Below are 15,857 nucleotides of genomic sequence, written 5' to 3' on the forward strand. Positions count from 1 at the left end.
ATTATAATCCGCCCACGCCGCTGCGGCCCGGCCCGCCACTGCACTCTTGTGACCGTAAGCATTATTTCGCTTGCGGTCACAGGAGTCCCCGGCTGATGTGCGGCTGCCGGGGGTGTCCCGTCCTCTCCCCGGCAGCGCGCGCATCACGCAGCTCACTGTGCCGCCTGGGCCCTGACTTCCGGTATTAAGAGCTCACGTTAGAGACGCTCTGTACCGGAAGTCAGGGCCCAGGCGGCACTAGGAGCTGTGTGATGCGCGCGCTGCCGGGGATAGGACGGGACACCCCCGGCAGCCGCATCATCAGCCGGAGGCAGCTGAGGACAGAGGATCGACGGGGGAACGGATAGCAGGTGAGTTGTTTTTTTTTTTTTTATTTACTGACTGCTGTGCAAGGGGGGGGGGACCATCTATAAAGGGGAAAAAAGAGGGGGACCATCTATAAAGGGGAAAAGAGGGGGACCATCTATAAAGGGGAAAAAAGGGGGACCATCTATAGAGGGGGAAAGAGGGGGACCATCTATAAAGAGGGGAAGAGGGGGACCATCTCCTATAGGATTAGCACCCTCCTCTCCTGACATCCTCTGTGCTGCTGTGACCTCCCCTATAGACCAGCCCCCTCCTCTGCTGACATCCTCTGTGCTGCTGTGACCTCCCCTATAAGATCAGCACCCTCCTCTCCTGACATCCTCTGTGCTGCTGTGACCTCCCCTATAAGATCAGCACCCTCCTCTCCTGACATCCTCTGTGCTGCTGTGACCTCCCCTATAAGATCAGGGTGAGTTGGCAATATGTTTATTGGGGGCAGCGGAAGTGGGGTGGGCAATGCTTACTGGGGGTAGCAGCAAGGGACCAAACATTATGTTTATTGGGGTCAGCAGGGAGGGGAGGCAGGCAGTGTTTTTTGGGGACAGCGTGTGGAGGGGGGGGGCAGTAGCGGATCATAATGTGGGCGGATTGACTGGGGGGGGGGGGCAGGTTGGGTGGACAGCCCGGGGCCCAGGGTACATTTAATCCACCACTGGGAGTGATAATTACATGGGGCTGTATGTTGGAGGAGGCAGAGGGGAGTGATACTTACATGGGGCTGTATGTTAGAGGAGGCAGAGTGTTGTTCTTTATTATAATGTTGTGTCCTGGTGTCGGTGATGTCAGAGTTTATCCCCACCGTCATGGTATTGGCCCATAGCAGTTTAGCAGTCTGGGCCGGTCACTGGGGCGCTGCCTCTGTAGTTGTGTGATTAGACAGCAGCTCTGAAAGACACCCAGGACCCTACAGCCAGAATCCGTAATTCAAGCAAGAGATTTGTAAATTCGCATCTATAAAAAAAAAAATCTCAAGTCTTCCCATAATTATCAGCTGCTGTATGTCCTGCATGTATATGTCCATGACATCCAGCAGCTGATAAGTCCTGGAAAACTTGAGTTTTGTTAACAGAAGTAAATGACAAATCTCTGGCACTTTCTCACACCATTTGGTGAACGAATTTTTCTTTTTGTTGGAGTTGCCCTTTAATCTGACCTCAGCTGTTTAGGGATATGTTCACATTTGGCGTGTCTGCTGCTGACTTGCTACCCATTGCCCAAAATAATATATATGTGTATGTATATATACTGTGTATATTTTTATCCTGATGCAGATACCAGAGTGGGTAAGGGCAGTGTGGGCATGGAGCGGGTACAGTGTGGGCTGCTGAGCGGCTACGTTAGACATTTGCAGCTTATATCAGCGTCTCGTTCTGTTCCATCGTCAGACGGACAACGGAATCTGGCCGTGCACAGAATGGAGTCCGCAAGCAGGTTTTCCGTCGCCATTCTGTAGTGTCACGTACCCTCAATCTGAGGTCCGTATTACATTGTGGGAGTCTTGCATTATGGGGGTCTCTCTGGAGTCTATTACAGTATAGGGATCTGTATTACATTACACGGGTCTGTATTATATTATAGGGGTCTGACTGGAGTCTGTATTACATTATAAGATCTGTATGTCGTCATAGGTTTGTCTGGGGTCTGTATTACATTGTGGCAGTGGTCTGAATTACATGGGGGTCCGTATTACCCTGGGGGTCTGCTACATCTTTTGGAAGCATATTTGCATCAAATAGATCCTAGGGAATCTGGCTGTTTCAACCCCTACTCAATGAATGGAACTCCTGCCTTCTCTATAGGGCCACCTGATGGGAGACCATCTCAACCGAAGGGAGGGGCACCATACCAATGTATATTTTTTCCCGTGTACCTATACCTAGAGAGTTACGTCTGGTTCAAGGAATATGTTAATGACTAACGTTTTCTTTTTCCTATTTCTATGAATAAAAATGGTCAACAAAGAGTGTGATATTGGTGTGTTATTACAGTAAGAACTACTTTTATCTGTGTATTTTTTTTACTACTACTACTTAAAGGAGAAGGCGAAATTTTTTATTAAAGTATTGTATTGGCCCCCAAAAGTTAAACAAAACCCCAATATACACTTATTATGGGAAATGCTTATACAGGGCTTTTTTCCCAGCGCTTACTACTGCATCAAGGCTTCACTTCCTGGATAAAATGGTGATGTCACGACCCGACTCCCAGAGCTGTGCGGGCTGTGGCTGCTGGAGAGGATGTTGGCAGGAGGACACAGGGCACTGGAGGGATGAGCATGAGCATCCCCCTGCCATCATCCTCTCCAGCAGCCACAGCCCGCACAGCTCTGGGAGTTGGGGCGTGACATCACCATGTTATCCAGGAAGTGACATCACCATGTTATCCAGGAAGTGACATCACCATGTCATCCAGGAAGTGACATCACCATGTCATCCAGGAAGTGAAGCCTTGATGTAGTAGTAAGTGCAGGGAAAAAGCACTTTATAAGCATTTCCTGTAATAAGTGTATATTGGTGATTTGTATAACTTTTGGGGGGCAACACAATACTTTACTAAAACTTTTCGCCAGACTTCTCCTTTAACTTGGTATTGAAGCATCTAAGTATTGAATCCACAGGATAGGGCATAACTAAGATGGCAGGGGTGATCAGACTGCTGCTTCCCCTGTGATTTTGAATAAGGTTATATGACGGTATATATGAAATACCGCTCCTCCATTCATTCTATGCAGACCCCAGTTCTCTTTTCCAACTCCTTATAGAATGAATAGAGGAGAGATGACAGAGACTGACCTCTGGATAAGGCATAACCTGCCAAGATGGCAATACCTCTTTACTAAATATGCAAGCAGCCAATGGGTTTTTTGTGCAAAAATGTCTACCACCCTTCCTCCTATGTTCCACCCTTCCTCAATGGATATTATAGATGAGCACAACTCGGGTATGCTAAAGTCCAGTCATTTGGCATTTGATTCTCAGTGGCTGAAGAAGTTGGATACAGCCCTAGGAGGGAGTCCTGGAAAACATGGATACAGCCTATGGCTGCATCCAACTTCTTATTTAGCCAATATTTTTATTTTCAGTCGGACACAGTGCTCTCTGCTGACATCTCTGGCTGAGATAGGAACTTTTAAGAGCAGGAGGGGTTTTCTATGGGGATTTGCTCCTACTTTGGACAGTTCCTGTCTCGGCCAGAGATGTCAGCAGAGAGCACTGTGTCAGACTGAAAAGCAAATAGAAGTAAATTACAAATCAATATGACTTTCTGACACCAGTTGATTTAAAGAAAAAAAAAAAAAAAAAGATTTTTGCTGGACAACCCCTTTAAGATGTGGCATGGGTGTTCAGGCATCTTGGAAATCATGCAGACATGTTGCAGACGTGCGTCCAGCCATCTTACAGCATCTTTGAGCGACTCAAAGAACTGGGTGCTGCTGAGTGCACCAACTCAGGAAAAAAGGCTACTCTGTGACCGTCAATGGTGATCTTCAGATCAAGGGCTCATGGGGGAGACCTAAATAATGGTTTGTGTCTGGCAAGAGACACCTATGGATGTTACATCAGACACATTAGTTCCTTTGCAATCTCTTTAATCTCTTCTGACATCTCCCTCCTCTCCATAGACCTGTATGGTTTTTTTTTTTTTTAGAGAGAATGAGTGTAGGAGAATGTGAGGAGCAAGAAAGGAGCCTAATAAGGGTAGAAGAAGGGATAGCCAGCTCAGCCAATCACTGGTCACGGCATTGTCCTGCTTTAGCCAGTGATTGGCTGAGCAGGCTGTCACTGCTGAGACAAGTTCAGCGGAGAACCCGAAGACAGGAGGACCACAGGTAATTTATTATTCTCTATGCAACCCCAGCAATATATGGAAATAATATATAAATGCCCAGAGTGCCCCTTTAAATGGATATTCTCATTTAAACGTGTTATCCTCTATGCACACAATAGGGGATAAGAAGCTGATTGCTGGGGGTCTGACAGCCAAGACCCCCACTGATTCTAAAAAAAAAAATGGGGCATTTACTGCATCTGCCATAGAGGCCGCCACTCCAATCATTCTCTAGGGGGCCGCTGAACTTGGAATGGAGCGCGGTGACCATGCAAGCCAGTGAGCCCTCTATAAAAAGCTCAGACGGGAATACCCCTTAGACTATGTTCACACAACGTATAAACAGGCAGTCAAAACAACGGCCAATGAAAATTGCATGGACAATTTCTATGGACAACATCTGGAAATGTTCCCACGCTGTATAAACATTGGCCGTTCCACATGAACAGCCGTTGTTTACGCTATCGACGCCCGGAATGAATGAAAATGATCATTGATTCCGGCCGTAGACAGTGTTAAACAACGGCCGTTCACGTGGAACGGCCGATGTTTATACAGCGTGGGAACATGGATAGTAAATAGCCATGTGTGAGTCGGCTAGATCCCATCACTCCTATGGAGCTCAGCAGTGTGAGATGGTCTCTGTACATAACTAATAAAAGAAGAAGAATAGGAAATTGACAATTCATAAACTTGTTCAACAATAAAGGCAATTCCCGACCTCACCACTAGGGGGCAGAATGGTCCTCACCAGTGATAGTAAACATGCAGCTGCTGCAGGCTCTGTCCCATCACCGCTGAGGACCAGGGCTGTCTCAATGATAGTATTTAGTCCCTACCACGTGCTCTGGACTTCCTCCCGTCCCACAGTGCACCGCGACATCCTATTAATCTTATGTTTCTAGAACATAAACCAAACTAGCTCAGGCTCGGGCGGTCAGAAATCTTTCAGTCATTGAGACTCGGGGAAAGAAAAGTGACCCATTGCGGTGCTGCTGTGTTTCATTTCTTCCCCTCATACATTAGGAGTGAACATATGTGATACGGTCGCGTATATCAACCGATATAGCACCTGTCTATGTGCTAAATATGGTGCGGCCGGGCGCGTTAGAGAGCTTGTGTGGTTCATAATAATGATGCGGCCGGGCGCAGCAAGCAAGCATATCGCTTCTCCTGGAAATGCTTATGTGTTATAAATATGCTGCGGTCGGGCGCATTTCGATAAACAATTATTTGGTTCGGGACGTTTTGTGTTATAAAGGTTACGCGGTCGGGCGTATTTTCCATAACAATTCATTGGTTCACAGACGTTCTGTGTTAGATACGTGACGCGGTCGGTCGTGTTTTGCTAAACAATTCCTTTTCTTTATGGGAGCTCTGTGTGATAAATATGGTGCGGTCGGGCGCTCCCAGCTAATTCTTGGGCTTGTATGTGATTGTCCCTACAGCTGACTGAGAAGTTACATTGCATCTGATCACACCAGAGAGTCCTGGAAGCTTTGTATAAGCAGTGTATCCATTCTATTACTGACCTGCTTGCTGCATTGAAGCTACAGGAGCCCTGTAGTCTGCATTTGTTATAAGAGACTGATTGTGACTATGGCAACACTTGTTGGCCAGTGATCATGGTGTGTGTTGGTGCCAAGTGTCCTTAATATAGTTGCTGATTTGTGATCCATGGGCTGGAGATCATGCTATATACAGACTGGAGTTTTTGTATCCACAAAGCCATTGAGATCTGCCTTCATGAACCTACTGTGGTGGTCTAGTGCAGAGAGGGTGAGTACCCAGACCCCCATACCCCTGTATCATCAGTCCTGGCACACTGCTACTATAGAACTTGTCTCTTAAGTTTGCTAACAAATAAGAGTGGTCATTGTCAGGTGACAATCCCATAACTACAACTCCCATCAGGTCCTATCAACCGTCAGCAATGTATAGTGGTCTGTTCTTCAACCTGTGGCTCTCCAGCAGCTGCAAAACTGGCTGCCAGTGCATGATGGGAGTTGTAGTTTGGCAACCACTGAAGAGCCACAGGTTGGAGAACAGACCATTTTACATTGCTGACAAGTTATAGGGCATGATGCGAGTTGTAGTTTTGCAACAGCTGGAGAGCTACACAATAGGAGACCTTGCCTATTCTCAGTGATGGACATTGCATGATGGGAGTTGTAGTTTTGCAAAAACTGAAAACTGAAGCGTCACAAGTTGTGGAACATTGCAGTATACATTAACAAACGCTGTCACAGCACGATGGGAGTTGTAGTTTTGCAACAGTTGGAGAACTGAACGTTCTGAAACATTTCATTATACGTTGTCAATAGCTGTGAGTACACGATGGGAGTTGTAGTTGTAGCAAAAACTGAAAACCAGAAAGCTGCAGAATAGTGCAATATACATTGCCAAAGGTTGATGGGGCATGCTGAGAGAAAACAGTTCATTATACATTGTCTGCGCACGATGAGAGTTGTAGTTTTGCAACAGCTAAAGAAACACTTTATATACAATAGTTCCAAGGGACACTCAGTATTTGCCTTGGTCTCTGCCTAGCAGAGTTTATTCACCATAATTAAGTCCCAAAACAATATCAAAATCAATAGCCTTACTATAGAACAATTACGCCACACAAAGCTAGATTTTTTTCAAATTTAGGATTTTTTTTATTTTCAGAGACAAAGAAAATATACAAAACAAATAGGAACACGGGACTGCAAGTCCCTATAAGGGGAGAGGGGAATACAGGAGAACGTATACATGCACACAGTGCAGTAGTGCAAATGCAAACATAAGATGGTAACATAGAACAAGAGATAAAGATAATACTAATGTACAGAAGGCTCCAAGAAAATGGGCCCAAGGTGTTGGTTGAACTCAGCCAAACACGGCACAAGAAGTAATGTACTGCTACGTATGAAGTAAATTTCAAAAGGAGCGATAGAGAAACAAGAAGAAGGGGGAAAGAAAACAACAGACAAGACAAGACAACAAAGGGGAGTCGGATGACGGCTGTCCCTGACGGCCGAGGGGGACGGACATACGTTCTAAAAATGTAGATATAAGCGGTCAATCCTAGGAAGTAGCTGCTCTGTAGGAATCGGAGTCCTGGAATACGAGCCATTGGCCCCATGTGGCAGTGTATCTTTTCACCGCTGCCGGGGCAACGGCGATGAGATTTTCCATGTGATGCGTTTGGGCTATCTCTGCAAACCAGTCATCAATGGTTGGGGGGGTCAGTGGATTTCCATTTCCGGGGGATAACAGTTTTAGCGGCTTGGAGCAAATGGTGTGCCAATGACTTTTTAAAGCGTGATTGGGCCGTTGGAAACATAAAGAGTAGTGTTGCTTCAGGGGTATTGGGGATAAGGGTGCCCGTGATTTCTCTAATAAGGCGCAGGACTGTTGACCAGAACGTCTGTAGTTTAGGGCATCCCCACCAAACGTGTGTCATGGTGCCACCCACGCCTCCACAACGCCAACATATATCAGGGACTGAAGGATACCATTTATGAAGGGCAGCTGGGACTCGGTACCAACGGGATAAAATCTTATAACAAGTCTCCTGCCTCTTACACGCTATGGTAGCTTTGTGGGAGAGGTAAAAGGCTTTAGACCACTGTTGCGGCGTAAAGGTTTTCCTCAACTCAGTCTCCCATGCCGAACAATAAGGAGGCAGGCAGTCTGATCTGGAGGAAACAAAGCTAGATTTTTAACTATAAACAATTTTATTAACATGATTAAAAAATCACATAAAAACTATTATAAGTGCAAAAAGAATCCAGTAATTAAAGACAGCCAAAGAAACCATGATATAAAAGATTCATAATGATCACAACATATTCCATGTAAGCGTCAACATCATTGTATGTAGCCAAGTAGTGTATCCACATGGCCTCCTAGATCAACTGCATGTGATTATATCCATGCCGCATCTAGTACATCATAAAGCACGCTTACCCATCGTGGTATCTGGCGTCCGTAACCCCGATGCACGTTTCACGTTAGGTCGCTTTCTCAAGGGGCGTCTAGCTATAGAAACACAATGACATTGGACCAGTGGTCTGTTTATTATAAAGACATTTTATTAAGAATCATTTTAGAGACGGACAAAACTGAGTGATAATCTGTACAGCGCCGCTGAATAGGTTGGCTTCAGAAAATAGATGGTAGACTGTTACCGAGGTCTATTCTTGGACAAAGGCAAATAGTAGTAGTAGGTGTACATGTGGTCGTTTTCTGTAGTCTCAGAGATGCTGCGACCGGTACACTGGGTCACTACTTATTTTGGAGCTGTGGATGTCATCCTGACGTAGAGACGGACGTTTATGAAGACCAACCTACAAGTGCGCTGATCTTAAAGGGGTTATCCAGCACTACAAAAACATGGCCACTTTCCCTCTACTGTTGTCTCCAGTTTGGGTGGGGTTTTGAAACTCAGTTCCATTGAAGTAAATGGAGCTTAATTGCAAACGGCACCTGAACTGGAGACAACAGTAGGGGGGAAAGTGGCCATGTTTTTGTAGCGCTGGATAACACCTTTAAATTAGGCTTCACCCCAATTGCCTCACCGGAGTTACTTATGGTGCCTTTACACAGACAGATTTATCGGACAGATTTTGGAAGCCAAAGCCAGGAATGAATTTGAGAAGAGGAGGAATCTCAGTCTTTCCTTTATGACCCGTTCCCTATTTATAGTGTGTTCCTGGCTTTGGCTTCAAAAACTCAGATAAATGTGTCTGTGTAAACGCATTATTAGAAGTTTACGCCTGTTGGTGAACCTGACAGGCGCAAAAATCTTGATTGCTGCCACGATTTACGTCTTTGAGCAGGCGTAAATTAGAAGTGGGAGGAGGCCACACCGCGCCACCACTGCCCGCCAATCAGGTGAGGAGGAGATACAGCAGGCATATGCCAGGGAGAAGGGATGAATCTGTGCCTTCTCCCGGGCGTACGCCAGTGGCGCAGCCTTTGTAAATGTTCCCCGGTGTGTTCAGATTCCTGTATCTGTGTCCCTATAGTATGTGACCTCTGCACAGTTGTCTCCAAGGCTCTGTTGCAAGTTCCATACTGAGGGTATGTGCACATTATAGAACCCAGGCAGATCACCTGTCGCGGATTCCGCAGCTCACCCCCGGACGCATCTCCGCCTGTGCCATAGACTCGATCCTATAGTCCGGCAGATTCCACCATCCACCCAAAGAATTAATTCATTAATTCTTTAGGCAGACAGCGGACTCTGCTTGACCATAGAGGGCTGAGTCTATGGCACAGGTGGAGATGCATGCGGGGGTGATCTGCGGAATCCGCGACAGGTCATCCGTCCGGGTTCCATAGCGTGCACATACCCTAATAGGCAGGAAAATTAGTTCTGCAGTTCTATTACCCCAACAGAGTGGTGGACACCTCTGGGGAATCCAAAGGGCCACATTATAGGTCAATGGAGCTCACTACATTTTACTATAATTTAATCAAATAAAAAAAAAAGCAAAATGACAGCAATGTGTGAATATATACCCTAAAATAAGTTCTCTGAGGACTGTACCAGTGGAGCAGATTTTTTTTTTAAAACGCATAAAAAATAAATGAGGGGATTGACTTATATCAGTGCATCCTACACCATACATCTTAAAGGGTACCTCTCACCAAGTAAATGTCTCCAGAGAACCATGTGTATGGAGAGGCCCATAGATACTGAAATGGCCGTTACACAATTCTATGGTGGCTCAGTGGTTTACAATGTTGCCCGGCAGCTATGGGTTATGGGTTCAAAACCCACCAACATTTGCATGGAGCTTGTATGGTTTTCCAGTGTGGGGGTTTCTATTTGTAGTTCAGTTTCCTACTAATAGGGTGAATTTGGAATTCAGGTTGTGCGCCCCAATGGGGACAGGGATCAATCTGAGTGATGACAATCTCTATACAGCGCCATGTTATGTATGTTGGCACTATAAAGGAACTATTACATGGGTCTCCAAACTGCGTCCCCCCAGTTGTTGCAAAACCACCATTCCCATCATGCTAAAGCTTTGGATTTGGCTCTCCAGGCATGATGGGAATGGGAAATGTAGTATTGCAACAGCTGGAGGGACGCAGTTTGGAGACCCACAAACTATTATCTACCAGGTTTGGGATGCCACATCCCCTTTATGCCGGATCCTGTCCACTTATTTTTATTTATTTTTTTTTAGCAGTGCTTTGTTTATATAGAAAGTCCCTTGTTAAAAAAAAAATAAAATATATATATATATATATATATATATATATATATATATATATATATATATTTTATTTTTTTTTTAAATAATACATGCTTTGCAAACAACTCTGAACACATTGCAATCTCTTTTGTTAGCAGCAGCTCTGCAACCACTGCAGGTTACATAACATAACCTGTAAAGTGTATAATCCTGCCCACTGTCAGCATATAGTAACACTGCACCATAGGTGGCATAAAAAAAGCACATGCAGTAGAAGCGATGATTTTTAAGGTGGTAATGGACTGATATTTAACACTACCTTATATGAGTGTATAACATGCAGTAGTTAAACTGATTTATAAGGTGGCAGTCCCACATCTATTAGGATCCTAATATGTAATGCTATATCCATACAGCATTTAGCAGCTGCAGAGATTTTAAGGTAGCACTTCTGTTTACAGTAGCTACATAGATGTCAACGTTAACATGATCACTAATATATACATAACAGGAGCAGCCAAACGGTTGCACGGTTAAATCTAAAGGCACAACATTTAGCATCAGTGCTGATATTTAAGGTGGCACTGCCAGATCCATAAGCACAGCCTGCAGTATCAGCTCTGATATTTAAGGTGGCACTGCCTGATCTATAAGCACAGCCTGCAGTATCAGCTCTGATATTTAAGGTGGCACTGCCTGATCTATAAGCACAGCCTGCAGTATCAGCTCTGATATTTAAGGTGGCACTGCCTGATCTATAAGCACAGCCTGCAGTATCAGCTCTGATATTTAAGGTGGCACTGCCAGATCCATAAGCACAGCCTGCAGTATCAGCTCTGATATTTAAGGTGGCTCTGACTTCAGGGCTTGTCTTGCTATTGGCTGCTTCTTTTCCATGCCCTCTTCCCATTTGATAAATGAGACGTTTCAGTGACATTTCGAGGCTATAACGTGCACAATACCCGGAATCTCCATCCTGTTGTTTCTAAACCGGTTGCAGTAGATAACAGGGAGGAGCGTCCTTAAGATCATCCTAGCACCTGGTTGGTTCAGATTTGCGTCAGTTTCAGCCCATGACAATTTAGTATTCTGGAGAGGTGTTTTTTTCCCAGGATAATGACAAAGAGCTGGTTTGCTCCCGGCCCTGGCATCCAAAGTTAAGCAGCCTGATCTGTGCACAGAGGCATCCAGCAGCAGCAGCTTCCCCTCTGTGTGCTGTGACTGATGGGCTGGCCAGCATGAGCGCAGGGCATCCAGGCATCTTCCCAGCATAAGATCTGCACCTACAGCCATATGTCTGTAAGTACCAGCCACGTCCAGGCCAGGGCAACCTAATAATCTTTATATTTCCAATGTTTTTTTGCCATGGAAAAAGCTCTAAAGTATTTTCCCAGCATTGATGTCTATATAAGATTCTAGAAGAAGAATGGCAGGAAATAGTTAATATTTGCATTGTTTGCATCTGGTGTGTGCGGACAGTGTGGTATTAACCCACGCCGCCCTGAATAAACATGTCACGAAAGCCGTCGGCCCAGCAACATTTGACTTGTAATAGGACTGCAGCTCCTTAGAAGTGCTGCAGTGACAGCCAAGGCAAGGACTGCATTGGGGTAGACCATAGAATAGAATGGAGTTCAGTCCTAGAAGGTGATGGATCTTAAGATTGATACATTTCAGGTTTGTTTTCATAATATTGATACATTTGGGGGGGCTTGTTGTAGTTATATTGATATTTTAGGGTCGGTTTTCACTATTGATACATTTGGGGGTATGTTTTAGTCATATTGATACATTTGGGGGTATGTTTTAGTAATATTGATACATTTCCGGCTTGTTTTCATAATATTGATACATTTCGGGTTTGTTTTCACAATATTGATACATTTGGGGGTATGTTTTAGTAATATTGATACATTTCAGTTTTTTTTTTTAATAATATTGACAGATCTGTTTGTGTTTGTGCACTATTGTAGACATCTCCTGGAGTGACAGAGACCCAGGGCCCAGAGAAAGGGTGACATGACATGATGGTCTATTGACTGCAGGCGGGCTGGAGTGCCAGGGAGGACAATTGCCTTTCAGAGCGGTGACTTTTAGATAATAGAGGCTATAGCGGGAGGTCACTACATGGCAGGGTTGTAAGTTTCCATCCCAGTAAACGCAATGCATATGATAACTTTAGCTTTATGGTTAGTTTAGTGTTCCAAATGAGGTATTTTGTGTTACTTTGTGCAATTTATGTTTCTTTGCGAGACTACAACTCCCAGAATGCTCTGAGGCTGTGAGGGCATGCTGGGAATTTTAGTTTTGCATCAGCTGGAGAATAAATATGCTGCTTACTGCAACTTACCCAATGCTCTACATCCTGGTCCTATTGAGCCACACCAATTGTTAGTCATGCCACTCGCACTGTTAGTCGAAAGTACGGGGGCTGGTGCCAAGCCTGGTCTCAGGATAACATGGCTAAAATCATTGTGTAGCCTTTTTCCATTGACTTCTATGGTGCAGTCTGGGATCGTACATTTAGGCCTTATTTACACGTCCGCCGTTACAGACGGTGCTATAGATAGTACGGACCCATAGATGCACGGATCACAGCCCAGGCTTGGAACCGTAACACCTACGGCTGTGTGAACAGCACCATAGGAACTAATTGGTTCATATTGTAAACATGTGAATGAGGCCTTACACTTTCAGTCTTAATGCTGGTTTCTTAGTCATTAGGGACTGGGATCTGAAAGAGCTATTGCCTCTTACCCCCTTACAGGGGTTATCCAGCACTACAAAAACATGATCACTTTCCTCCAGAGACAGCACCACTCTTGTCTCCAGTTTGGTTGCAGGTTTTGTAACTTAGTCCATTGAAGTGAATGGAGCTTAAAGGGGTTATCCAGTGCTACAAAAACATGGCCACTTTCCCCCTACTGTTATCTCCAGTTTGGGTGGGGTTTTGAAACTCAGTTCCATTGAAGTAAATGGAGCTTAATTGCAAACGGCACCTGAACTGGAGACAACAGTAGGGGGAAAAGTGGCCATGTTTTTGTAGCTCTGGATAACCTCTTTAATTGCAAACCGCACCTTAACTGGAGACAAGAGTGGGGCTGTCTCTGGAAGAAAGTGGCCATGTTTTTGTAGCACTGGATAACCTCTTTTGGGTGCATTCACTTTATTTGGGTGCATATTTTTGCAAATACATTTAGGGAGCGTTGACATGTCAATTCTCTGAGTGGAGAACACTGGAGCGCGGGGCATCCCATTGGCACACCAAGGCAGATGGGATTCCAAGCGGAGTACTAGGCAGGAATTCCACCTGTTTTACTTAGTGTGAACATACCCTAATTTGGCAACCTTTCCTCTGCTCTTTCCCTCCCGACCACAAGTTTATATATGTTAATTTAAATGAGAATACCCCTATCAGCAGGTTAGACAAATCTAAGCTGCTGACATGTCCCTTTTGTGCATTGGATGTTGAGGAGAAAAAGGTAATATACTACCTTCATCCTCTGCACCATTTACACATGGTTTGTGGTTATATTCTTATGATAATATGGCTCTTCCCCCCCCCCCCCAGAGCACCGAGCCGCCCCGTCCTGTCCCACCCCTCCTAATGAATATGAACGAAGCGGGCTGCCCGGATCAGTGCTCTAGGGGCAGTAGTCCAGCCCCCATGCTACGAATCGCTGTAATATCCTGAGGATATAACGACAAACTACATGGAAATGGTGCAGAGGATGAAGGTAAGAAATTACCTTAATTCTCAACGTCCCATTCACTAAAGGGACTTTTTTTTTTTATCATTTCTTGTGCACATTGTAAGTTATAGGTTGTTAGTAGACAAATCTGGTAACAGTCTGGTCACCTGGCTTATCAAATCATCCCAGAGAATTATTGAAAACCTGCTCACCTGTGTTACTGACATTGGTGAGAGGCGTCTACTCAGGTTATACCAGCAGGAACATAGTCTAGAAGGTGCCTAGACCCCTGTCCTATTGGTGCAGGTACATGTAGGAACCAGCTCATAGTAGTATAGTATGAGCTCATAACTGTATATAGATGCTGTATGGCTGTAATCATTTACATTTTTTGTTCTATATGGTGCTCAAAGCTTCAGACATGGGCCGATAGGTGAGGGGGAAAAACATATGATACCTGTCTCTTTGCTAATGACTGGTTGCAAAGTTAAAAATCATATAATTATGTTTTAAAGTGACTCTGTACCCACAATCTGCGCCCCCCCCCCCCATTAACTGCTGGGGTCCATTTGGCAGGTGATGCAGTTATCGTCTTAAAAAACAACTTTTAAACTTGCAGCCCTGTGTCAAATGTGTCTGTGCCCTAGCCCTGCGACGCCCCCCTGCCCTCTTCATCATTAGGAATGCCCCGGCAGGATTTCTCCTTTTCATCACTATGCTCTGATGTTTAACAATCCAGCACATGTGTTCAGACAAGTGGTAATTGGAAGAAATCCTGCCAGGGGCATTCCTAATGCTGAAGAGGGCGGGGAGGAGGGATGGAGAGGTGGTGCAGGCCTAGGGCACAGACACTCTAGACCATGCCAGTTTGGCACAGGGCTGCAATTTTAAAAATTGTTTTTTTTAGGACAATAACTGCATCACTTGCAGCCCTGACGGTACAAGCGGTTTGGGGGGGGGGGGGGGGGCGATTGTGGGTACAGAGTTGCTTTAAGTCCTAGAGGCCAGGCTGAGTTGCAGCATGCATATCTCCTCCCTCCCCCACCTTTATATGCTTGGCTTTCAGCACTAAGCAATGTACATACATCATGCAGAGTAGGGAGGGGTGGTGCATACTGCAGCTCAGTATACCCTCTACAACTTAATAACCCTCATTTTCAGTAGCCCAGTCACCCGTCTAATGTGTATAGGGCCTCCCAGCTCTTTCCTTACAGATGATGTCAGGGGAGTGAAGGATGAGGCATGTTGTATTTCAACTGCTATTATTTTTGGGGTGATTAGCCTCCATCAGCACTATCCGAAAGAGGCTTTCCTCCCCTCTCCCTCAAAACACATGAATATTTGACTGTGGGTCAATGTGCATTGGGCATGAGAAGGGATGGGCATGAGAAGGGATGGCTATCGGCCAAACTAATGTCCTGTTAAAGCAAATGTACCATCACGGGTGGCATTTTGAAAAATGGACCCCACCACCACCAGGATCACCGCACCCCCGCAGACAGGGTAATTTTGCTTTAAGTTGCAAGGTGAGCCCTCTTTGTATTGGACATGTATTTATGAGGCTTGGGTTTCCATAACCCTATCCCCAGTTCACCAGTTAACTTTGCTTAAACACACTATAACCCTACCAGGAGCACTCCACAAGGTCCTTAGTTTTGGAGAAGCCAATTCTAAAGGTAACCTGATCTGTTGGTGGAGAGTCGGAAGTGTTATTCACTGTCAATGGATTTAATGTTGAGTTGGATTAAAGTATATAGCAACATTATCCCCGCCTGTC

General features: G+C 45.1%; 1 protein-coding gene across 4 annotated transcripts in view; it reads left to right on the plus strand.

Moving 5' to 3' along the window:
• The first annotated feature begins 5,651 nt into the window (after positions 1 to 5,651).
• The window catches only part of KLHL17 (kelch like family member 17), a 41,320-nt gene continuing 31,114 nt past the window's right edge, over positions 5,652 to 15,857 (plus strand). The window contains exon 1 of one of the 4 annotated variants that reach the window (XM_069949009.1): positions 5,652 to 5,973. In XM_069949009.1, the coding sequence (XP_069805110.1) occupies positions 5,872 to 5,973 (102 nt within the window). In that variant the 5' untranslated portion in view covers positions 5,652 to 5,871. Of the gene's footprint in view, positions 5,974 to 11,616; positions 11,688 to 12,020; positions 12,066 to 15,857 lie in introns of those variants that run through there. The other 3 variants (XM_069949012.1, XM_069949011.1, XM_069949010.1) reach the window with 3 other exon arrangements.

The sequence above is a fragment of the Dendropsophus ebraccatus genome, chromosome 12, assembly GCF_027789765.1.
Source record: "Dendropsophus ebraccatus isolate aDenEbr1 chromosome 12, aDenEbr1.pat, whole genome shotgun sequence".
Taxonomy (NCBI): Eukaryota; Metazoa; Chordata; class Amphibia; order Anura; family Hylidae; genus Dendropsophus; species Dendropsophus ebraccatus.